The sequence below is a fragment of the Perna viridis genome, chromosome 12 (genome assembly GCF_037379345.1).
Source record: "Perna viridis isolate PV_CMFRI_1.1 ecotype Kerala chromosome 12, ASM3737934v1, whole genome shotgun sequence".
NCBI classification, from domain to species: Eukaryota; Metazoa; Mollusca; class Bivalvia; order Mytilida; family Mytilidae; genus Perna; species Perna viridis.
In genome coordinates this window covers 30,019,778-30,045,217 of record NC_142456.1, presented here as the reverse complement: position 1 = coordinate 30,045,217, position 25,440 = coordinate 30,019,778, and the positions used below count along the sequence as shown (strand labels likewise).

The following is a 25,440-nucleotide window of genomic DNA, read 5'->3' as shown; positions in this document are numbered from 1 at the left end:
TACAAGCAGTATAAGGTTAATGAGAAGGTGCAATCTGCAAAAAGGACGACTTTATGAGCTAGAGAAGCCTTATCAATAGATATCATATTGAGTGACGTCCAAGAACCAAGTAGTCTTGGGACGACTTAATTATCGTGTGAACATTTTTTCCCATATCTTAATTTACACTGCAGATCACTTCCTTTCGAGACTGAAATCAGATCCTCAGAAATCAAGTTATAGGTTGAATTCCCATACTATAATTTTATAAGAAAATCGTCCTCAGTTACTTTATTTCTTTTCTACAAGGTGCCTTTAACTGATCTGAAGTGATAAACAATGTTGTTTGGGCCTTATTTGACTATGCAAGAAAAGACAAATAAGGAAGGAAGTAATTTATGTGCAGTGGTAACACATGTACATGTAAGTAGAACTTGTATTTCACTTGAACACTCAATAATAAGAACTTTTACATATAGATAAACAGAGAAATGTTCACATCTGAAACAATGACATTTCCTATACAGTCTCCTCATGAGACTCCGTGGTGTCAGGAGAATGGGTCCCAGTCGACCATTCAAATGCATAGAGATTTGATTTGTCATTTTCAGAGTGTTGGGTTCAGTATATAAATGCAAAAGATATTTACATGTAGATAAACATAGATATGTTGTCATCTGAAACAATAAAGTTTCCTATTAGGTGTACAAAACGCCAGACAAATTACAATATATGTCTGCAATCTTTCCGGATTTTAATGCTGAATATACTTTCAATTACTTAGCTCTTGTATACACAGTACACTTGAGAATAACAAAAACGAGACAGTTCACCAGCTCACATATTAATTATTTTATGTCTCAGTACATTAGGTTTCGTTACCGTCAAAGTGCCTTTTTACTAATTATGTTTCGTATTCACTTTGTCTGTATACTATTAAGTAGCACTCCAGATAAGAATCATATAAAATGTGATGATTCATGGCTGAAAAACATACATATTTTTATTTTTGATATTTCGTTTAAATTGCTATAGCAAACAGAAATTAACATGTGGTTTTTCATATTATCTTTGTTCTTAGGAGATAAAAAATATAGATAGAAGAATGTTCTAAGGGGGATGACTCTGTAAATGACACTAAATTGGATATTCAATGTGGATTATCCCTTAAAAGCAGACAGATTGGAATGAATAATTATACATTTCACCACACAGGCCTGTAAAGCTACTTAATAACAAAAATGAAAATGTGTAGTCTTTTTCTGGGGCGTATTACATATTACAGAATTTGCACGATTCTTACAGAGACTTCTACTTAAATAGAACTATGATCACACGTTACTATCTTAATTTGTAATACATATTTCATGGACCTGAGACCTGAGAATATTTTCCTAGGACGACGACGACATTATTGACATATTTAAATGCATTTGACAGTTGCATTTATTTCTGAAGTGTACGCACACTCTCATATAAATAATTTGTCGTAATAAATTTACGCCAATCAGCATTTTTGTATCAGGGGTTCATTTCATAATTATGGTCTCTCGTCATTGTAACCTTTTTAGTTAATAGCTTTAAACTTCAATCAGTTTTTAGTTTCGCTTTAGGAAAATAGAAAATGTTTTTACGCATATGCCACCACTTTTTGTAAAACAATAAATTTATTTAAAGCATTGATAAAATCTTTTAAGGAAAACAACTATACATTAATAAACTTTTTTTTTTTTTTAAATTTAAACCATATGAACATTTGTATATATGTAGTGTGCTGGTAACTGATAGAGTTTAATGACAATATGTACACAAACGGGCCTGGAATACGGTATTTAAATCTCCTATGTTATGTATTCTCCTAGGGTATGTATTCATTTGTAGGACGTCGCTGACACTCTTTTCCTATAAATGCCAACAATAACGAAGCTCGCTCTGAGTTTTGTATAAATAATTGTGCAAGTAATTGTAAATTGTTGAATTAGTTTGCACTTTACACAGCTTTTTTACTACAAATCGTTCAAAATTCTCTTTACACTATACCCTATTCTCAATATATACAATTCCCGTCTCAATATTTCTCGACTTTTCGTAGATTTGTTTCATAATACATACTATGGGTCAAGTAGGGCAATATGAACATAAATTCCATTTTCAAATTTGTTATCATTAAATTTCTATTAATTCATGTAATCCTTGTGATAAGTATTAATACCTTTCAAAGGTTATAGCCAATAATGGAACTCAATAAAAGAGCCCAATGCATAGTACTTTGCAAAGCTAAAATGCAACATATAATGGTTGTAAAACTTCCAGAAGTTAAAATTAGAAGTAGAGTTCATGTATAACGAGGTTATGTGTTGTTTTGCTTTGATAGTAAAAAGTACATTTACATATAGTAACAAACTACATGCATGGTTCATAATTGATAGGAAAACAAACCACCAAAACTATACTAATATTATTTCTAAGTTAGTAAGTCATTTATAAAATGTAATCCAGAACTTTACCAGAATTAAATGAAAGCTAATCTACGATAAGGTCAAACTGTCATCCAACTACTTACAAGATGCGGTGCTACTGTCAACATCTAAAATTGCACGAGTGGGTTTAATAGTTTATATTGGCAGTATTGGAAAGTTTAAATACATGGAATTTCTTACTTCTTTTTATCCATGCACGTGGATAGTTTGTGTTAACAGTTTCAAAATAGAAATACAACAAGCGAAAAATGTTTAACAGTTCAATTAAATGCATGTATTAGATTGGACTTACTGATGGTAAAAATGTTTCCTATACAATTTACTATTGTTCAGTTTTCTTTCTTGTTCTTACTTCTATGACATAACGAGATTCCTTTTGAAAAACTTAATTGTTTTGTCTAAACTTAAACAGACTGTATACTGTACCTAGATGATAATGAAAACTTTTTAAAAAAGATGTTATTTCGTTAGTAATTTGAACTCAACGCCATTTTGATACGGTTAGTCAGTAGACTAGATGACCCCTTCGTACAATATTTTTTATCTATTTAATTCAGAGAGTCAGTTTTATACTTAAAAAAATAACAACACACATGAAAGTCATTCAGGCGGAATAATAGCATCGATTAAGAGAGGACATTGATTATCAACTTTGAAACAATAGAACTGAAATATTAATCGTAAATAACACAAAACATTGTCCCTTCCAAATCTCGTTTCATATAAATTTTAAATGCATTTATTAGAACGTGTATTATCACATTAGTAAACTACTTTAAATCTCCAAGCAGAGACAGAAGACGTTCGTTTCCTCTCTTACCAAAAGTTGCAGTTTTCTCATCAAACGTTTTTTTTTTTAAACCAGATAACGTTACGTCAAATAAATTTTTCCTATGCAATATTCTTGCCTTTTTTTAGAATGCTGTCTACAGTTTTTAGTGCGAGTTTCGAACGTCAAACGCTGTCCGGAGTTTGAACTACCCTACGTGGAAACCAAACATCAAATTACGTATACTCACTGGATGAGGTACTAGTACTTTGGTCTACATCTAAAATGGCGATATTTGATATTGATTCAAAATGTGCGCGTGAAATATTTGAACATTACGAGGTGATATAACTGTTATTCTATTATTACTGCCTGTTAAATACTATAATATTTTTCTTTTACTTTTCAATTACCATTCAAATGTTAAACAGTTAATTATACTATTACACAAGAATTTGAATCAAAATTACAAGAAACAGACTCTTTGACAGTTAGTTACAACTCCTTATGTCTTATTGGTGTACTACAGAGAAAGGCCAATGATTTGTAAGAGTTATGCCCCTTAGCCTAGGTCTACCTCCTTAAGAAATGAATGTTATTGAAATATACGTTGATACTGTATACTTGTAAGTTATTCATTGAATGTATACATTGACAAAATTATCTATCATGATTTTAACACATTTGTCACATGAGTTTAACCCGATAAAACAAAACAAAATTATGACAGATTTTACTTGATTTGTACCAGAATCTAATAAAAACTGTGATAAATTTCACATTGTTTCATGTGATTTTAATGTAAATCGAGATTGCATGTGAATGTCATGCTAGTATTTAAAATGTAGCTGATGTTAAGTGATTTTCACGTGAAATTAACGTTAGTTTCATGTTAAGCTTCTTGCCAAGTACTCGTAGAGAATTACATGTAGCTCGTTCGCGGAACAAGTTTACACACTCTTTAAATCTAAGCGTTCTTTGGCACTAGTAATCATATTGTGGTTATTTACTCTTTCCAATGAATTATCATATTATTATTTTCAAAATATTTGCAGAACTTCTAAAGTGAACTACAGTAGAAATTAAAGAATTTGCGAAAAGGTTTTCACGACCATGCTGCCTTTGTGATGTAACACCACCGACTGCGTTATTCAGTTCAGTGAAAGTCGTCGTCGATACTATTTATTTCTAAGCAGTTTTTACACCCTGATTGATGGCCCTATTAATACAGATTATATATTAAAATCATTAAAAGGCTCTGAAATTTTAAGAACTAGAATCATATCGACGATATACTAACTAATTGTTGAAAAGAATGGCTAAATTTCCACAGTAGACTAATTCGTCAGAAAAAACTCACAATTAGAAATTATTATAAGGTCGAATAAAAGATGTATTCAAACTTGCTATCGACACTGAGAAAAATCTAGTGTCCAATTATTTTGATGCTGAACTCTACATAAACTGAAAAAATTATGACGTCATCATGTAAATTTACAATATTTCTCTGATGCCATGAAGGTCATTCGTAGACAATTATAGGATCAATCGGAACAAAACACAAAATCACTGGTGTAAACTCAAATATATATGAGGCAAAGAAACCATTGGCAGAAACTAGATATAGGAAAATAATGAACATCTTAAAGACAGACATGCTGAAACTGTAAAGTAGACATAAGCCCTCAGAAACGAAATAACACATTGGTCGATGAGAATATTGTACTGACGAAATACAGATACATCTGCCCTACAGAAAACACTAACAAATAATGTGGTTTGTTATGCAACATGGAAAGTAGGACAATTTAGTCGACAGTATTTTATTACCATGCTTTCAATGTACACAAACAAAATAAGCAGAAACACAACTTGATGCTACTGTTCAGTAGACATTTAATTGAAAACGGCATTAGTCAATGATTTGGTTGTATAAATTATCTGACCTGTGCATATAAAGCTTCTGTAAACGTATTAATTTTCTATGTTGATAATTTTCGCAGATTGTGTCAACTGAACATATTCGCGGGTATCAATTTTCGCGGTTTCAAAGAGTAATCAAGGGACCGAAGATTTTAGTGGAAATCAAAAGAATGTAATCCAGGAACAAAGACATAAAATAACTAAAATAATACATAAAAGTAAATTATAAAAAAACATTCGCGTTATATATAGTGTTAAAATCAATTTTTCGGTTACTGTGTATTTTTTTCGCGGTTTTCTGTCCACCGCCAAAATAAATAAAATTAGTACGTTTACAGTATTTAAAGATAATTCAGTTAAACCTGTCTTATCCGAAATCGGTCTGGACTTTAAGAATTGAAACGGTTTACTATAGTTCAAAATACGTTTAAATTGATATATTTCATAAACGTGTCTGGTTAAGACTAGTTTTGGATTTTATCCAGCGTCCAGTGTAGACAGGAGGTTCCACTGTATATATAATGCAGCGGATTTTAGGAACATTAGTTGACATAGTTGTTCATACCCATGCAGACAATAACAAAGTACTCACGCAATATACAAAACGCGTATTTACTTTCATTAACACCAATAAAGATTATATAAAATCGCAAGCTCCGATCAGCGTATGACGTTTGAATTTCACTCTAAACGCTGCAGACAGCCCTCTCAGAAAATGCAAGAATATTGCAATATCTAGAAAAAATGAATAATTTATCACGACGTTATCTTATTGTCATATGACGTATGATTTGAATGACGCCCGAGAATTTCGAAAGGCCTGTCAGTAGTGGTTAGTTTGAGAGGAATCGAACGTCTTCCGCTGCGTGGAGCTTGATAAAATCGTTACAGAATAATACAAAAGTACTTCACCAAACATTTATTTTCCGATTTAATCTGTATACTTACTTGAAGTAGTGGTTGGGGTATCAGTTGACGCTAAAATATATTATATGAACTCATCAAACGTATATTAGTGCCATTAGTTTGCCGCTTTAAACATTCAGCTGTAAAACAAGTCTTCAGGAACTGCTCGTTAGGCTGAGAGAGAGAGAGAGAGAGAGAGAGAGAGAGAGAGAGAGAGCGAGAGAGAGAGAGGTAACAAATGATGATCAATAATTCTAGGAACCTGAGCCTAAAATTGATTTTGTCATCACGAAGCCACTTACGACGATTTGTTTGTCTCTATTGTTTGTTTATGTAGTTAATCATCTTGATTTATTGTTAATATTAGTCTGCTTACCTGGGGAAAAGGAAAAGAATGACAGGATGTAACTCGTAATAAAAATGACAAATGTTTTGGTTACCTTAGTATTTTGAATACATTACATAAAGAGACACACTATTGATAGGCGTTCTTTCAGAATTTGGTATGCGTAGCCCGATCTAGAGGATGGTAGAATAACGAGGCTTAATCTTGAAACTTTTAGATGGTTTTATATAGGAAACACTTGAAATCCATATGTATTTGCGTCATCGTGTAAATGTTCTTCAGATTTCCTTCAAATGCAACAACCCTTGAACGGGAATACATAAGTGTTTAGGACTTGAAGGTTTATTTTGAATATATGGTGAATAAGAATTTGTACATGAGAAAAATATAGGTAAAAGTGTTAAAGTATTGTATTATTTATTATTTTATTCAGATTTCGATGAAAGATTTGCAAATATATTTGAACTCTAATGTCTATTGATTTATAAAGATTTAATGTAATCATCATTTCCAAACAGGACGAAATCTTGATTTGACAGGCAATTTATTGCAATTTCCCAGAAATATCACTTATAGAAATGATGATTTGAGAATATAACTGATACTGCAAATTACATCATGAAACTTGTAATAAAAGAATTCGAATTCTATTGCGTTTCAATACAAAAATCAAACTTGCACAAGACTGGAATGATGATTTTGAGTGTATGGTGAACGTTGAATTTACCTTTAAGGAAGGAAATAGATAATACTGTTAATGTATTAAATTATTAATAACTTAATCAATCAAAACATGGTTGAACCAAAATGTAAAATATAAACTTCAGAGTTCGATAAAATATTTCCAAATATATTAGGACCATGATGATTATTTCTGGATTTGTCAGGTATAAGAGTTTTCACTGCCCTTTTTTATTGTTGCCAAAAATCACTTAGCATCGCCATACAATACCGTTGAATACCAAACATTTCTTGGATATTTGTACAGCCTACAATAATAAGCATACATTTATATTTTAATTTAATATAATTTTAGGTTTTGCCTACGATTAATGGAGCGATACTTGTATTCAAATTACATTTGTTATATCGCTGATATCTCTTGCAACAGGAATGTGCAATCAAAAGTTCAAAAAGCACATGATGTTCGTCTGCGTTAAAAGTACAAACAATCACACTCTAACTGCATTCGTCACCTCTTAAAGATTTTGAGCCATTTCAGGATTGTTTCTACTTTTATGAAAGTTTTAAGTGATCAATTAGTGCCAAGGCGACATCAGTTTTCAAAGACCCCGATGTAGCATACATACTATACATGACAAATATGTTTTCGTACCAACAGACAAAGCCCAAAACAACATTGGTTTTGTCTGCAAAACGTTCTACATCCAATGTTTATTACCAGAGGTAGACGTTGAAAATAATAGCAGTAATAAGACCTATACTGCTATCACTCTCTCCAAAGAAGAGATTGTGGAAAACCATAAATATGTGCTATCCTCTTTTTATCATTCTACCAAGGACGATGATTGTGATTTACCGTAGGCTATTATCTGAATATAATATCATTAAAGTCTATGATTTTTCAACACTGTATACTTCTATTCTCCATACGCAATTTAAAAATCCCGACTTAGAACATTATACATCGTTGTTTTTCAAAAAAAGATGGTACACCTAGATACAAATATATAGTTCTTGGTAGATATTCCTCATACTTTGTAAGAAATAATTCTAAATCATCTTCCAAATATACAGAGGAAGATGTTTACAAAATGTTGGAAATTTTAATCGACAACATATTTGTCCAGTGTGGTGGACGTGTTTTTCAACAAACGGTCGGCATTCCAATGGGAACAAATTGTGCTCCTTTACTTGCTGACCTATTCCGTCATTCTTATGAGGCTGACTTTATAGCTGATCTGATTAGAAAAAAAGAATATCGTTTGGCTAGATCCTTCAATCTCAGTTTCCGCTATATAGATGACGTATTATCTTTAAACAATCCTAATTTCGGGGATTTGATGCATCGCATCTACCCAAAAGAACAGACATAACAGACACTGTGAAGTCAGTCTCATATCTTGAGCTACATTTAGAAATCGATGGTAAAGAAAACTATTGACCAAACTTTACGACAAACGTGATGACTTTTCATTCAGAATTGTCAACTTTCCTTTCATCTGTGGCAACATCCCTTCGGCACCTGCGTATGGAGTGTTCATATCACAACTCATACGTTATGCCAGAGCTTGCCGAAACTACGCAGACTTTTTGTATTGCGCTAGAACTTTATCTAATAGGCTTCTGGACAGGGTTATGTTGCTACAAGATTGAAGTCATCACTACAGAAGTTTTATGGTCGTCATCATGAACTCGTGGATCGTTATGGTGTATCCATCTCCACCATGAAAACTGATTTATTCAACGGGTCACAGTTTTCCTTTCCTCGTTTGTCTACCGCGGACTTGACTTTTTATCAGCAACTCGGCGGGTGTTTCTAGAAAAGCAGAGGAGGCTTACCCTACCGGTGCACCTGATCCATACTCCCAGTTTTTAGTGGAGTCCGAGTTGCTCGTTTGCTTTTGTTGCTTTAGCCATAGTACCAAGCCATGTTGTATAAAGTTACCTAGTATGCTCAAAGAGAACCAACAAATCAGAAGTCTTGTTACAATTCGAGTTAAATAATTCATGTTTTGACGGGATATTCATTTGTAGGACGTCGCTGACACTCTTTTCCTATAAATGCCAACAATAACGAAGCTCGCTCTGAGTTTTGTATAAACAATTGTGCAAGTAATTGTAAATTGTTGAATTAGTTTGCACTTTACACAGCTTTTTTTTACTACAAATCGTTCAAAATTCTCTTTACACTATACCCTATTCTCAATATATACAATTCCCGTCTCCATATTTCTCGACTTGTCGTAGATTTGTTTCATAATACATGCTATGGGTCAAGTAGGGCAATATGAACATAAATTCGATTTTCAAATCTGTTATCATTAAATTTCTATTACTTCATATAATCCTTGTGATAAGTATTAATACCTTTCAAAGGTTATAGCCAATAATGGAACTCAATAAAAGAGTCCTAATGCATAGTACTTTGCAAAGCTAAAATGCAACATATAATGGTTGTAAAACTTCCAGAAGTTAAAATTAGAAGTAGAGTTCATGTATAACGAGGTAAGGTGTTGTTTTGCTTTGATAGTAAAAAGTACATTTACATATAGTAACAAACTACATGCATGGTTCATAATTGATAGGAAAACAAACCACCAAAACTATACTAATATTATTTCTAAGTTAGTAAGTCATTTATAAAATGTAATCCAGAACTTTACCAGAATTAAATGAAAGCTAATCTACGATAAGGTCAAACTGTCATCCAACTACTTACAAGATGCGGTGCTACTGTCAACATCTAAAATTGCACGAGTGGGTTTAATAGTTTATATTGGCAGTATTGGAAAGTTTAAATACATGGAATTTCTTACTTCTTTTTATCCATGCACGTGGATAGTTTGTGTTAACAGTTTCAAAATAGAAATACAACAAGCGAAAAATGTTTAACAGTTCAATTAAATGCATGTATTAGATTGGACTTACTGATGGTAAAAATGTTTCCTATACAATTTACTATTGTTCAGTTTTCTTTCTTGTTCTTACTTCTATGACATAACGAGATTCCTTTTGAAAAACTTTATTGTTTTGTCTAAACTTAAACAGACTGTATACTGTACCTAGATGATAATGAAAACTTTTTAAAAAAGATGTTATTTCGTTAGTAATTTGAACTCAACGCCATTTTGATACGGTTAGTCAGTAGACTAGATGACCCCTTCGTACAATATTTTTTATCCATTTAATTCAGAGAGTCAGTTTTATACTTAAAAAAATAACAACAAACATGAAAGTCATTCAGGCGGAATAATAGCATCGATTAAGAGAGGACATTGATTATCAACTTCGAAACAATAGAACTGAAATATTAATCGTAAGTAACACAAAACACTGTCCCTTCCAAATCTCGTTTCATATAAATATTAAATGCATTTATTAGAACGTATATTATCACATTAGTAAACTACTGTAAATCTCCAAGCAGAGACAGAAGACGCTCGTTTCCTCTCTTACCAAAAGTTGCAGTTTTCTCATCAAACGTTTTTTTTTAAAATCAGATAACGTTACGTCAAATCAATTTTCCCTATGCAATATTCTTGCCTTTTTTTTTAGAATGCTGTCTACAGTTTTTAGTGTGAGTTTCGAACGTCAAACGCTGTCCGGAGTTTGAACTACCCTACGTGGAAACATCAAATTACGTATACTCACTGGATGAGGTACTAGTACTTTGGTCTACATCTAAAATGGCGATATTTGATATTGATTCAACATGTGCACGTGAAATATTTGAACATTATGGGGTGATATTGCTGTTATTCTATTATTACTGCCTGTTAAATACTATAATATTTTTCTTTTACTTTTCAATTACCATTCAAATGTTAAACAGTTAATTATACCATTACACAAGAGTTTGAATCAAAATTACAAGAAACAGACTCTTTGACAGTTAGTTACAACTCCCTCTGTCTTATAGGTGTACTACAGAGAAAGGCCACTCTTTATGTTTCATGTGAACGACAACATGTATAGCAATGAACACCAACAATAAATCATTTATGCCCATTATTATTGGGAATGGAATCTTAGAATTGCCATTTTGAAATATTCGTCATATGTTGTACATTGTAGATACATTTTGATAATACAGAGTGAAATTGAACGTTATTTAATTTGCAATATTTTGGTGCGACATTCCCCAATAAAATGGTACTACTTTGATGCTTACACGAGATTGATGTGAAATGTTTAATGCAAACGTTAAAAAATTCCAATGATTTGTAAGAGTTATGCCCCTTAGCCTAGGTCTACCTCCTTAAGAAATGAATGTTATTGAAATATACGTTGATACTGTATACTTGTAAGTTATTCATTGAATGTATACATTGACAAAATTATCTATCATGATTTTAACACATTTGTCACATGAGTTCAACCCGATAAAACAAAACAAAATTATGACAGATTTTACTTGATTTGTACCAGAATCCAATAAAAACTGTGATAAATTTCACATTGTTTCATGTGATTTTAATGTAAATCGAGATTGCATGTGAATGTCATGCTAGTATTTAAAATGTAGCTGATGTTAAGTGATTTTCACGTGAAATTAACGTTAGTTTCATATGAAGCTTCTTGCCAAGTACTCGTAGAGAATTACATGTAGCTCGTTCGCGGAACAAGTTCCACACACTCTTTAAATCTAAGCGTTCTTTGGCACTAGTAATCATATTGTGGTTATTTACTCTTTCCAATGAATTATCATATTATTATTTTCAAAATATTTGCAGAACTTCTAAAGTAAACTACAGTAGAAATTAAAGAATTTGCGAAAAGGTTTTCACGACCATGCTGCCTTTGTGATGTAACACTACCGACTGCGTTATTCAGTTCAGTGAAAGTCGTCGTCGATACTATTTATTTCTAAGCAGTTTTCACACCCTGATTGATGGCCCTATTAATACAGATTATATATTAAAATCATTAAAAGGCTCTGAAATTTTAAGAACTAGAATCATATCGACGATATACTGACTAATTGTTGAAAAAGAATGGCTAAAATTTCCACAGTAGACTAATTCATCAGAAAAAACTCACGAATATAAATTATTATAAGGTCGAATAAAAGATGTATTCAAACTTGCTATCGACATTGAGAAAAATCTAGTGTCCAATTATTTTGATGCTGAACTCTACATAAACTGAAAAAAATTATGACGTCATCATGTTAATTTACATTATTTCTCTGACGCCAAGAAGGTCATTCGGAGACAACTATAGGATCAATCGGAACTCAAATATATATGAGGCAAAGAAACCATTGGCAGAAACTATATAAAGGAAAATAATGAACAGCTTAAAGACAGACATAATGATACTGTAGACATTAGCCTTCAGAAACGAAATAACACATTGGTCGATGAGAATATTGTACTGACGAAATACAGATACATCTGCCCTACAGAAAACACTAACAAATAATGTGGTTTGTTATGCAACATGGAAAGTAGGACAATTTAGTCGGCAGTATTTTTATAACCATGCTTTCAATGTACACAAACAAAATAAGCAGAAACACAACTTGATGCTACTGTTAAGTAGACATTTAATTGAAAACGGCATTAGTCAAGATTTGGTTGTATAAATTATCTGACCTGTGCATATAAAGCTTCGGCAAACGTATTAATTTTCGATGTTGCTAATTTTCGCAGATTGTGTCAACTGAACATATTCGCGGGTATCAATTTTCGCGGTTTCAAAGAGTAATCAAGGGACCGAAGATTTTAGTGGAAATCAAAAGAATGTAATCCAGGAACAAAGACATAAAATAACTAAAATAATGCATAAAAGTAAATTATTAAAGACATTAGCATTATATAGTGTTAAAAATCAATTTTCTGGGTACTGTTTCTTTTTTTCGCGGTTTTCTGTCCACCGAGAAAATAAATAAAATTAGTACGTTTACAGTATTTAAAGATAATTCAGTGAAACCTGTCTTATCCGAAATCGGTCTGGACTTTAAGAATTGAAACGGTTTACTATAGTTCAAAATACACATAGTTTAGCATACACTTGTTTCTTTAGTGTACATATATTCTACATGGACAGATAACATCGCAGAACAGTTTGAACTTGCGAATCTCAGATATATTTATCGTTATGTGGATTTTTAAAGAATGTTATATAGTTAGTGTTATCAAATTCAAATTGTAGAAATTTTACCAAATCCCGCACTCTTTCCCTATATAAGCGGTCAAAAAGCATCTACGTAACAGATGCTTCTGGATCAACTTAAATAACTTCTTGGTTGTTTTTTTTCAGATGTACTGAATATATTTTAGGCAAAGCTGGCCAAATTGGAGAAAATAATGTGCCACCCATTGCATAATTCTTACACAGAATGGTAAGTAGACATTTCGTTTTTTTTAAAAAGAGACACTACATTAGTCGATGAGTTGGTCGTATAACTAAGTGGATAAAATATATCTGACCTGCCCAAATCAGTGAAACCTGTATTAACGGAACCCCTTCAGGACTTTAATGTTGAAACGATTTACCAAAGTTCAAAGTACATTTAAGCTGATATAAAGGGACATATTAAACTCTGGTTTAGACAAGTTTTGATCTTTTCAGTGTTCATTGTTGGCAAGTTTCATTGTATATTGCAATAGATTTTAGAGATATTAGTCGACAGTCTTATTCATACCCATGCGTTTAAATGTCAACAAAAACAAAGTTATGCACCAAGTGACATTTAAACCTGGTGTTTAAAGATCATATAAAAACATTTATTACAAAATAATAAAAAATGCTTCACAAAATATTAATTTTCCGATAAAACCTGTATACTTACTAATAATAGTGGTAGCGGTATCAGCTGACACTAAAATATATTATATTAATATGAAATAGAAGTATATAATTTTATTATATTCCTGTCAATTTGCGAACTTCTTGAAAAGTAAAACTGGGAACATAATATTTAGTGTATGTGTATGCCGTGTCGAATATTCAAATATAGAAAGAATTCAATTATAAAGCCAAAATATGATCGTTAGGCTGTTTATATTGTTTTAGGGTTCTGTTCATAACATATAAGACATGTGTTAGTGTTCCGAGATGGGAAGCATCTAAGTTAAATGATATTGATCCACGCGTATTGATATACTAGAGATACAACTGACAAAGTTAAACTAATATTTATATTTTATATTTTATATTTTTATAATTTATTAATATACCAGAGATATAACTGACAAAGTTAAACTAATACGACATTTGTCAGCATTGCAATCATCAATGTAGACAATTTTATTAAACCATTGCACAGTCATAAGAATACTCTACGAACAAAATTTATTTTAGACTTGTATACTTAATACCGAGGTTCATCTGCGAGGCGACCGATAAACGTTCAGTTAAATTGGAAAGGGTATCAGACAGGCCCGCAGAAATGGGTCTGGGAAATGCATCCAAAGGGACAACTGTTTAATAAACTATCTCGCCCCTTTCAGCCATCGTCCTTTTTTCAATGCCTTAAAGAGTACAAGTGCCATGCTCAATTGTAGGCTGTGCCTAACTCATATTAGAAGTAGGGCTATTGGATAAGATGTAAATGGAAGTTTTCAAATCTGATTAAGCTTGTTTTTGGTTTATTTTATATTACTAAGTATAACATGATGCTTAAGTGAATATGACAATTGAGGCAAAATAATGTGTTATATATAACAAGTTTTCAATCACCATGATATCATGATGATTGATGTCTTAAAATTAACGTTTTCAACGAAAGTCTTTTTTTATAATTTGAATGGAGTCTTGTGCATATTTACTTGTTAAAATATCATACATATTCATGAAACTACAAATTACTCTCAAATATGATTAATAATAACAATGCAAATATCTATGCTCAGTTTATACTTGTAACATGAGAGTACAAATATTTGTCTCTAACTTCCTGTTCTACAACAATAAAATTAAATAGCATATTTTGAACTTGCAGATTTTATCTATTGTTATGTGAATTTGTTGGTATGTTATAAAGTTTAAGTTATTTAACTAAACATTTGGAAGGTAATTTGGCCTCATCTCATGGTCAACATATGGCTTTTTCGTCTGAATATTTAGTTTCTGACAGTTGACCTAGTAAGTTGTTTCTAATTAATGTACAGAAGGTAAAATGGAACTCTGTCAATGTATCCCTCAACATACTATGTTAGACCAATTTGTCTGAATCAATTTTCGACGGATTATGATTTACAACTTGTGACTATCATTATCAAAACTTATCTATTTGTGGTATGGAACATAATAGTTTTATTACAGAAGGATAATTATATTTGTACTTATGTTACTGGCCAGAAATCAGAATTATATAAATTTTGTCCAAATAATGCCAAAACTCTTTTTTATTATACAAGGATATCTTTTTCGTGGCATAAAACATTGAGGAACAATAGAGATTTATTCCCTTTCCCCAAATTATTATAGAGTTTATAACCATGATTGTAATGTACGAATACAAAAACTAGCTAACGCACAACTTGATGTCACTGTTAAGGCGGTAATAAAACACGACATTAGTAAATTAGTTAAACCTGTCTTAACTGAAAGCCATCCTAACTTTAAAATTGAAACGAATTACCAAAATTCAAAATTTATTTAAATCGACATGAAAGAATTTTATAAATATGTCTGATTTAGACAAGTTTTTAATATTTGCAGTGCTCGGTATAGACAGGTTTCATTTTATATATTATGTGAAGGATGTTAGGGACAGTATTTGACAGAATAGTTCATACCCATGCTTTGTTATGTACACAATAACAAAATAATCCAACACGTGACATTTAAACCACGTGTTTTCATTCATAAACACCATTAAAGATAATATACAACACATTACTATAGAATAATAAAAGAATACTTCACAAAATATTAATTTTCCGATAAAACTTAAGTACTTCTTCGTCTAAGAATCAGGCAAATGTGTATAAGGTGTGGCACAAGAAGGAAAAAAACACAAAGATTTTATTGCATTAACCAAGTATTTACACCCGATGACCTTCAGAAATAACCATCAAAGTGTTTGTGAAATTTGCCTTTTAAGCTATTGATAGATCAAATTTAGTTGAAATCCACTATGGAAAAATGGCGGGAAAATTTTCCCGCACTTTTTCTTTATATAAGCAGTCAAAAAACATGCACGTCACATTGGCTTCAGGATAAATTTAAATCGCTTTTCAGTTGTATTCTAGATGAATTGTATATATTGTACCAAGACAGATCAAATTGAGAAATATGATGTGCCACCCATTGCCTGATTCCTAAACAGAATGGTACTTAAATACTTACTTGTAGTAGCGGTATTATTTATATTTTATTTGGAAGATAAAGCGTTATACCTTTGGTTAGTTTCAATAGTATTTAGTTCAATAGATTTTATTCCATTTCTGTAAATTTGCAAAATTCTCGAAACATCGAAGAGCGAACTGGGAACACTATATTTAGTGGGTATGGGTATGTCGAATGGATCATCAAACTATAAAAAATACTAAAACTATACAGCAAAAATATGATAATTATATGTGGCACTTTAGGATGTGTAAATTGCAATAGTTACTGTTACATAATATATGGGAAATGTGTTAGTGTTTCCGAGATGGGAAGCATTTAAGTTAGAGGATATTTTTAATACCCATGCGTTTTAATGCACAGAAGACAAAGTTAACCTAATATGACATTTGTCTGTATTGTAAATATCAATGTAGATAATGCTATTAAACCCCTGCATAGTCAAAATCATACTCTACGAACAATATTTATTATAGATGAATATGTAAGCTTGGTAGAAGTAGTGTGAATGGATATGATTAAAGGATATTATATATTTATTAGTTTGTTTATTTTATTATTTTTATATAAGTATGAAATGATGTTCAAAGAATATGGCATAATGCGTGTGTATCAGAGAGAGAGAGAGAGGGGGGGTTGGGTGTTCATGATACAAAATCGTCATTGGGTTCAAGATTTTGAATTTTGTTTGGATGTGATATATTCTGAACGTCTTCATATTCTATCCTAATATTGTAGGACATAATAAAGCATATTCGTAACTCAAAATACCTTAAAGGCTGCCACTTTGTTGTCCTTTTTGCAAAATCGAAGGCCATAATGTATGTTGTATAAGGAAGAAGAATATAATACATATGAGAAGTCTGTAAACATCATAATATCATGATAATATCACAATATTAATGTCTTTAATTAGAGGAAGTCTTTTTACCATTTGAGTGGATAAGGTGTATATCTACATGCATACATCATCCACATTCAGGAAAGGAAAAAATACCCTCAGATTTAATTAATTGCAACCATACACACATTCATGTTAAATGTACACTTTGTTTCTAGAGTGTACATATATTATCTATAAGCATCCTGTTCAACAAAGATAAAATCACGTAACAGTTTGAACTTGCCTACATCAAATATATCTAATGTCGCGTGATTTGTTGTTGGAACGTTATATAGTAAGTGTTATGAAATCAAATTGTAGAAATATAACCAAATCCTATGGCCAACTACTGGTGTTTTCGGCTGTATATTGTAGCCGAGGAAATTATCTGTTAGGCTTACGAGATTAAGTAAGACTTGTTTCATAATTTTAAGGCATTTAACACTAAAAATACACCTTTATGTATAAATAAACCAATATAATTTTGCCATTTAATCAAATCTTGTAACAAAATCGCATGTGGGGTTGTGATAACATGATATCCTGGCCAAAATAGATAAAATCATATAATCTTCAAAATTGAAGATTTCACTCAGACACAAGTTATGTGTAACATGAGGCAAATACAAATACAATTAATGAAAATGGCAAGGTAGACAGATATACAAAAAATTACATAAAATATATGCATTAAATTACAATATAGCTGACAGTTTTTTGATGAACATGGAAATTTTAGATAATAAAGTTGTATGGCAATTTGAAAACATACCCTTAAACTAGTGTATTGATGGGTGGGATGAAAAATACTTTGGTACATATAGCTTCCTAAGATTTAAAACAATAGATTTTTACATACAAATAAATAATGAAACTCATCTCCTAATAAACCTTCGTTGCATAAGCTACATATTCGTTCATGTCTAGGTATATTGTGCCATCGTCCAGTTTCTATAGGAAATTTTATATTGGACGATCTAAATTTGGTCATCCAGATTCGGGATTTCTCGGGTAAAAGAAGTAAGTAAGTTTCAAGACCAACGTTTTGCTTAAATAACTCATAGAAAGATCCTCTAGAGGAGTTATCAATGTCACTATGCCATTTTTGAACGAATTGATCTTGCAATATCTGCTTAATTAGTTGTTTGTTAGACATAAAAAGAAACAAAAATCTATAAATTGTTGATCGGTGAATATATAGCTTCATCCACATGAATCAAATATTGACTTCAGGAACGAGATCCACTTAAAATTACAAACATTATCAAAATGTAAATTAAAAATAAGTTTAAATACAATACAACTTTTATTTTCGTTTTTGAGAAGGCGAGAGTAAAATGACACCATCCTCAGTTTTATATCTATGTCTAAAGGGAATCGCCCAAGTTCTTCATACACCATGAAGTTCGGCGTACTTTTTCTAACATTAAGAATGCGCTTGCAAAATTTCCAGTGAACCTTTTCTATGGAATTTGTGTTTTCGAATCCCCAAATTTCAGATCCATATAATAAAATAGGAGCAATCATAAAATCAAAAAGCTTTAATTGAATGTCGATAGGTAAATTCAAGTTTCGAATTTGAGTGTAAACGGCAAATAATGCCTTTTCAGCTTGTTCAACCAATTTACTTTTGGCGTCAGTGAATGAGCCGTTATACTTAAGCAGTAATCCTAAATAATTATAACTGTCGACAATTTCAAGTGATGCATTATTCAGTCTAAATTCTGGCAGTCGCCGTGGTTTGCGTTTGCAAAATATCATACGTTTAGTCTTGTTAGTATTAACCGATAATTTCCATGTATCACAATATGCCGACAATATGTCTAACGATTTCTGCTGTTGTCGCTCGTTTCTGCAAAAACAACAGTATCATCCGCATACAACAGTGCAAAAATCTCTAAATATATCTGCAGAGCATCATGAGATTTATCTAGAATAAAGTCTAATGGCTGGCCGTTAGCATTCATAAAGAATTCTTCCAAGTCATTCAGGAAAATAGAGAAAAGGAACGGTGACAAGTGTTCGCCTTGACGGACTCCTATCAAACAAGGACAGAATTCTGAACGATCGTTTCGGTATTGAACGCATGATCTAATATTGTTATACATATTGAAAAAGACATCAAACATTTTCCACTAATATTACTACGCCTAAGTTTAGTCCATAGTCCGGTGCGCCAAACCGTATCAAAACCCTTTCAAAAATCTATAAATGTACAGAAGAGCTTTTTTCCGCTTGATAGATATAATGACATCAAAGCATATATGACAAATATGTTATCAGCAGTTGAATGGCCTTTCCTGAATCCAGCTTGATTCTTTAAAATCAGACTTATCTCATTTGAAATATCTGTTCGTCTTTCATTTATAATGGAAGTAAATAACTTACCCAGACAACTAATAAGTGTGATAGCTCTGTAATTATCAGGGTCGTTTACATCCCCCTTATTCTTATATATTGGTTTAATAATTCCAACAAGCCAGTTCTCCGGTACAGTTCCGCAGTCTAATATAACATTGAATAATTTACAAAATATACCAATATGATCTACGGGTATATTTTTCAAGTATTCATTAATAATTTCATCTTTACCGGGCTCTTTGTTATTTTTAAGATTTGAGATTGCTCTCAAGACTTCGTTTTCACAGATCGGAGCATTGAGAATATTATTAGCTACCTCTTGATCAGAGGCCGACAGATTAATATCCTCATCATCTAAATCGAACGATGCATCATTTGATTCATCGGCATTTAAATTCTTGAAATAATCATAAAGAACGTCAAGAGGAATAGCTGGTGAATCTTTTCTATAATTATTAAATCGATTCAACAATTTCCAAAATGTTTCGGATCTGTAGAATTAAATTTTCGCAATTCATTTGCACATTTATTCTGGTATTGAGCAAAACTCACATTTAACTGAAGTTTATAGTTTCGCGCTGCTCTTTGCAAGCGAGTTTGAACATTGTTACTCTTATTTGTATTGTATTCCTTCTTCGCGCGTTTTTCTTTACATTTCTTGTCGAACCAAGGTTTATCTCCTTGTTTAGCTTTATACTTATGATTTGCAGATTTAACACCGCCCATAACATTCTGACCATTATAAGTAAGAATATTTACCAATTCATTTACTAGTTCATTTACCTTTTCATCAGTAATTTCGTTAGATTGTAAAAGTTCATCTAACTTAACATCAATATCACAAAGTGGATCCGTAATAAGCATGCCGGAATTGTTCCGACTTTTCAGGGGCCCATCTCACACGTGTAGATGAATGAAGTGTATCATTTATGTTGGGATTTAATTTTTCTTTGGTGAATGACAAGTTTTTTTTATTCTATTGTGTACATCTGATATCATAGAGTCAAAATCTAATACACAGAATTCTTCAAACAATGAGAACAAATTCGGGCTTACATGTACATAATCAATCAAACTAATATTTTTACATGTAGTTTTTCCAATATATCTTCGGAAACTCTACCATTTGCTATATACAAAGATAATCGTTTACACATTTCTATCAATTTATGACCATAATTGTTACATCGACCAACATCTTGAGTTGATCTATTAAGAGATATATTATTCTCTTGTAGTATTTCATATGAATACGTATTATCAATGATATCATCATCAAATTCATTAAGTAAATTAAGGTTTTGAAAAAGCGCATCATAAGGAATTACAAAATCATCTGTTTTTCCTGATCTTGCATTAAAATCACCAAAAAGGGAAATATAGTTCAAATTATGTGAAACTGAAATTAATTCTGATTCTAATTCCTCAAATGCAGAATCGCATGCATATTTTGAGTTTTCAGGCGGTATATACACACAACCGTATAACAATTTTTGTGGAAGACCTGTATAATCTGGCAAAATTTCAAACCAATGTACTAGTTCAAATTCTGTTTTTATAAAATTAATATATTTCGAAAATTCTTTTTTATATATAACAATAATACCACCAGACTTTCGTTTGATATTTTTCCTATTTTTAGTAACGTATTCGTAACCTTGTGGTACATCAAGAGCATCAAATTTATCTAGTTTTATTTCTAAAAAACATATAATATCATACTCTTGAATTAGTTCAATAAAGTCAACATTTAGAAGCTATTTTTATGTTTTTCATTTGCTTTCTGGTGATCATCATATTTTGTACATCTTGCGATTATACTACGATGCTTTCCGTTTTGGAATTCAATTGTGTTTGCACCTTCAATTTTCAGTTATTGATTAAAAAATTCTTTTACTAAATTTTCTGTTTCTTCTCTAGTTTCATCTGTATTTTCAGGTAAGCCAGTAAAAATTAGATTGTACTTCATGGAATGGGTTTGAAGTTTCAGATATTGTTCATGCAATTCTCTATTTTGATTTTCCAGTGCCCTATTTTGTTCCTCAAGATATTTCATTCTATCCTCTATAACATAATGATGCCTTTCCTCATTTGCCAAGGTTCTTGAATGCTGGTCGTGAAGTGTTTATATATCATTGATTTCTTTTTTCATTGAGTTTATATTAGCTTCAACAGTTTGTAGTTTAGTATTTATTTCTTCCATCATATCAAGTTTTTGAAAATTATTTCGAATCATATTGTTGGTTGTGTTTACATTTTCAAGTCTATTATTCATAATATTCATATTTTGTATGATGACCTGTAGTGCCATATCTGTGTTTGATGTAACTATAGGTTCTGTGTTTGACATACAGGGATTGCCTTGGATGTTGGATACTATGGGTTGTTGTACTGGTGTACTAGACTGTGGGTGGGTAGGGTACATGGGTGGTGGTGGGAGTGGAGACCTGAATCCAATTTGTGAAGTATTTTGTGGAATTTGCATTATAGATGGCTCTATGTATGAACGTTGAGGGCTATTCGTACCATGTATACTCTGATTTGCTTGTGTTATGACTTGGGATAAGTCTTACATTTGACCTAGTAATACCCGTTATTTTTAATTGATGTATAAGGATCCAAAGGAACGATTTGTCAATTTGTCCCTCAATTTACCATGTAAGACCTATTATTAGTTCATCTCAATCAATTTTTAAAGGATCATAATTTAAACCTTGTGTATATCATTATCGAATCTAATCTGTGGTATGGAACATAATAGTTTTATTTCAGAGGGATAATTACATTTGTACAAAAGTCATTGAAAGGAACTCAGAAAACAATATGTATTTCGGATAAATCTTGTCCCAAAATTCGTAAACTGTAATTTTCATTAATCAAAGAAAACTCTGAGGAAACATATTGCGGAGATTCATTCCCTTTCCCAGGCTATTTTAGAGTTTAAAACCATGATTTTAATGTACAAATACACAATTAGCTCATGAACAACTTGATGTCACTGTTAAATAGATATCTCTAAATAAAGACACCACATTGGTCAATAATTTGGTTGTATATGAATAAACAAGTGAATGTAATTCATCTAACCTACTTACATCAAGCTATTATAAAGCTAACTCAGTGAAACCTGTCTTAACTGACCGCCATTTGAAACGGTTTACCAAATTACAAAATGCATTTAAGAATAATCAAGGAAACCAAGGTTATCAAAAGAATGTAATCCAGGGACAAAGACCAGACATGGAAAACAGGCATACACAACAAAATGATATACAATGTATAAGGGACTTTATACACGTGTCTGGTTTAGACAAGGTTTTGGATTTCTTCAGTGTTCGGTATAGACAGGTTTCTCTGTATTTTTAATGCGATAAATTTTAGATTTTTATTAATGATTTAAATCACAAACCCAAAATAATACCCAGCCTGAATTTATTGTATAGGTTCGTTGAATAACAACTACGACAAGAGCATTAGAACTTTATGCAAATCCAATTTGTGCTGTCATATAATGCTCTAAAGGAAACTAAACAACGACAGGTATATTTTGACAAACCTAGAAAATTATTCATAATTGTTTACAGTAAAAAAAAATGGAAAGAAACTTTAATGTCTCAAGGACACAAAAAATACAAAATTCTATATCCATCGTAATCTGCCCTTTACAGAGGTAGTCCTAGGGTAAAGGACATAACTCTTACAAATTATTAAAGCGTTTATACTAAGCATTTTACCTCAATCTCATATAAGCATCAATGTAACTTTAACTGATTTTATTCTGTTTCAAATGAAAATTTGGTGAAATTGAATATAATACAAACATATCACTGAGTTGAAGAGTTATTTCCCTTTCCCTAGGTCTACTTCCTTATTCTAGGCCCTTAAAGCTTCCCAAAAATTATTATAAAACAATGTTGAATTATGCAGTTAGTTGACAAGCTAGTTATGGGCCCTGTCCAATTTCTTCACCAATTACTTTCAATATTTCTTTATAAAAACATATATGTTAAGTATTAAGCAATTATTTTTAAAATTTATTATAAAAAGCATACAATATCCCTTGAACGTCTTTTTTTTTACCATACGCCTCTCCGTAAACAAAGAAAAAGTATACCGTCACATGGCGCTGTGGTAATATTTTTCATATTCTCATCATCAAAATTATTACCATCTTAAAAAATTAAAATCAACTATTCTATTAATTTATTAATTTCCAAGAAAACTGTATACTTACTGGTAGTCGTGCTGGTGGTGTCAGCTGTAATCGTAAAACTATATTTTATAAGCTACAATTGTATGAAAGAGTAATCAAGGGAACCAAGGTTATAGTGGTAATCAAAGAGTAATCAAGGGAATCAAGGTTATAGGGGTAATCAAAGAGTAATCAAGGGAACCAAGGTTATAGTAGTAATCAAAATAATGTAATCCATGGACAAACACCAGACATGGAAGAGTAATCAAGGGAACCAAGGTTATAGTGGTAATCAAAGAGTAATTAAGGGAACCTAGGTTATAGTGGTAATCAAAAGAATGTAATCAAGGGAACCAAGGTTTTAGCGGTAAGCAAAAATATGTGATCCATGGACAAAGACCAGATATGGAAAACAGACATACACAACAAAGAACATAAAGTAAATAAAATCATACATACAAAGTAATAAAAGCAAATGAGCAACTCGAACTCCACTAAAAACTGAGAGCATGGACCAGGTGCACCGGTAGGGTAAGCGTCCTCTGCTTTTCTACACCCACCCGCCGATTTGTCAGGTCTGGGGTAGTCAAACGAGGAAAGGAAAACTATAACCCGTCGAATAAATCAGTTATCATGGTGCAGAGGGATACACCATAACGATCCACGAGTTCATGATGACGACCATAAAACTTCTGTAGTGATAACTTCAATCTTGTAGCAACATACCTCCGTCCCAGAAGCCTATTTGTTAGAGTTCTAGTGCGATTCAAAAAGTCGGCGTAATTTCGACAATCTCTGGCATAACGTATGAGTTGTGATATGAACACTCCATACGCAGGTGCTGAAGAGATATTGCCACAGATGAAAGGAAAATTGACAATTTTGAATGAAAAGTCATCACGTTTGTCGTAAAGTTTGGTCAATAGATGAAAGGAAAATTGACAATTTTGAATGAAAAGTCATCACGTTTGTCGTAAAGTTTGGTCAATAGTTTTCCTTTACCATCGATTTCTAAGTGTAGGTCAAGATATGAGACTGACTTCACAGTGTCTGTAGTATCCTTTATCTCAAGTTCAATGTTTGAAACCTTTAGGTCATTGTTAAAATGTGGGAACTGATTGGCATGGATATTAGTCCTGTTTCTCTTTGTTCTGAGATCTTGGGGAATATGGCTTTATTTGTTTTAGGTGAAAGACAGGTCTTACTGTAATAAACAAATCTGCTTTGGAGACATTGAATTGTATTAACATCTAGCCATTTTAATTTAATTGGGTCAGGAGAACTTTTTTATCCTTTATAAATATTATTTAAATTTAATTTGCATGTTACTTTTTATGTAGACAAATATTTCATTTTAGTTCCAATCAAGAAACCAGATTTCGAAAAAATCTCGTGACATTCAGAAACAGTGGACGAAAGCCTAAAAATGACATAAGCAGTCATACATTAAGCCATCCAGCATTGTTCATTTCTACAAGGTAACCAATACAGTGAAGCAGTGTGTAACCCAACACCCTTTTGGACTTTTGAATTTGTTTGCATTAGACAGGTGTTATGGTTTATAAGTGTTCAAAATGCATTTATATTGATATAAAGTGACTTTAAAAAGTGTCAGGT

At 31.8% G+C, this 25,440-nt stretch overlaps 1 protein-coding gene and 1 long non-coding RNA gene across 51 annotated transcripts in view; one reads left to right on the top strand and one right to left on the bottom strand.

The window, feature by feature from the left end:
• The window catches only part of LOC148601974 (uncharacterized), a 67,167-nt gene that overhangs the window by 6,063 nt on the left and 35,664 nt on the right, over positions 1-25,440 (bottom strand). For 4 of the 50 annotated variants that reach the window (XM_088556805.1, XM_088556807.1, XM_088556804.1 and 1 more), the window contains exons 3-9: positions 23,866-23,889; positions 13,884-13,913; positions 10,739-10,768; positions 9,807-9,830; positions 6,100-6,129; positions 3,479-3,508; positions 2,543-2,566 (exon numbers count right to left, since the gene is read on the bottom strand). In XM_088556805.1, the coding sequence (XP_088412931.1) occupies positions 2,543-2,566; positions 3,479-3,508; positions 6,100-6,129; positions 9,807-9,830; positions 10,739-10,768; positions 13,884-13,913; positions 23,866-23,889 (192 nt within the window). The remainder of the gene's footprint in view (positions 1-2,542; positions 2,567-3,478; positions 3,509-6,099; positions 6,130-9,806; positions 9,831-10,738; positions 10,769-13,883; positions 13,914-23,865; positions 23,890-25,440) is intronic. The other 46 variants (XM_088556826.1, XM_088556835.1, XM_088556825.1 and 43 more) reach the window with 37 other exon arrangements.
• Positions 146-3,849, top strand: LOC148601976 (uncharacterized). The gene is made up of 2 exons (XR_015917381.1): positions 146-402; positions 3,378-3,849. It is a non-coding gene; the product is annotated as an uncharacterized LOC148601976 (long non-coding RNA).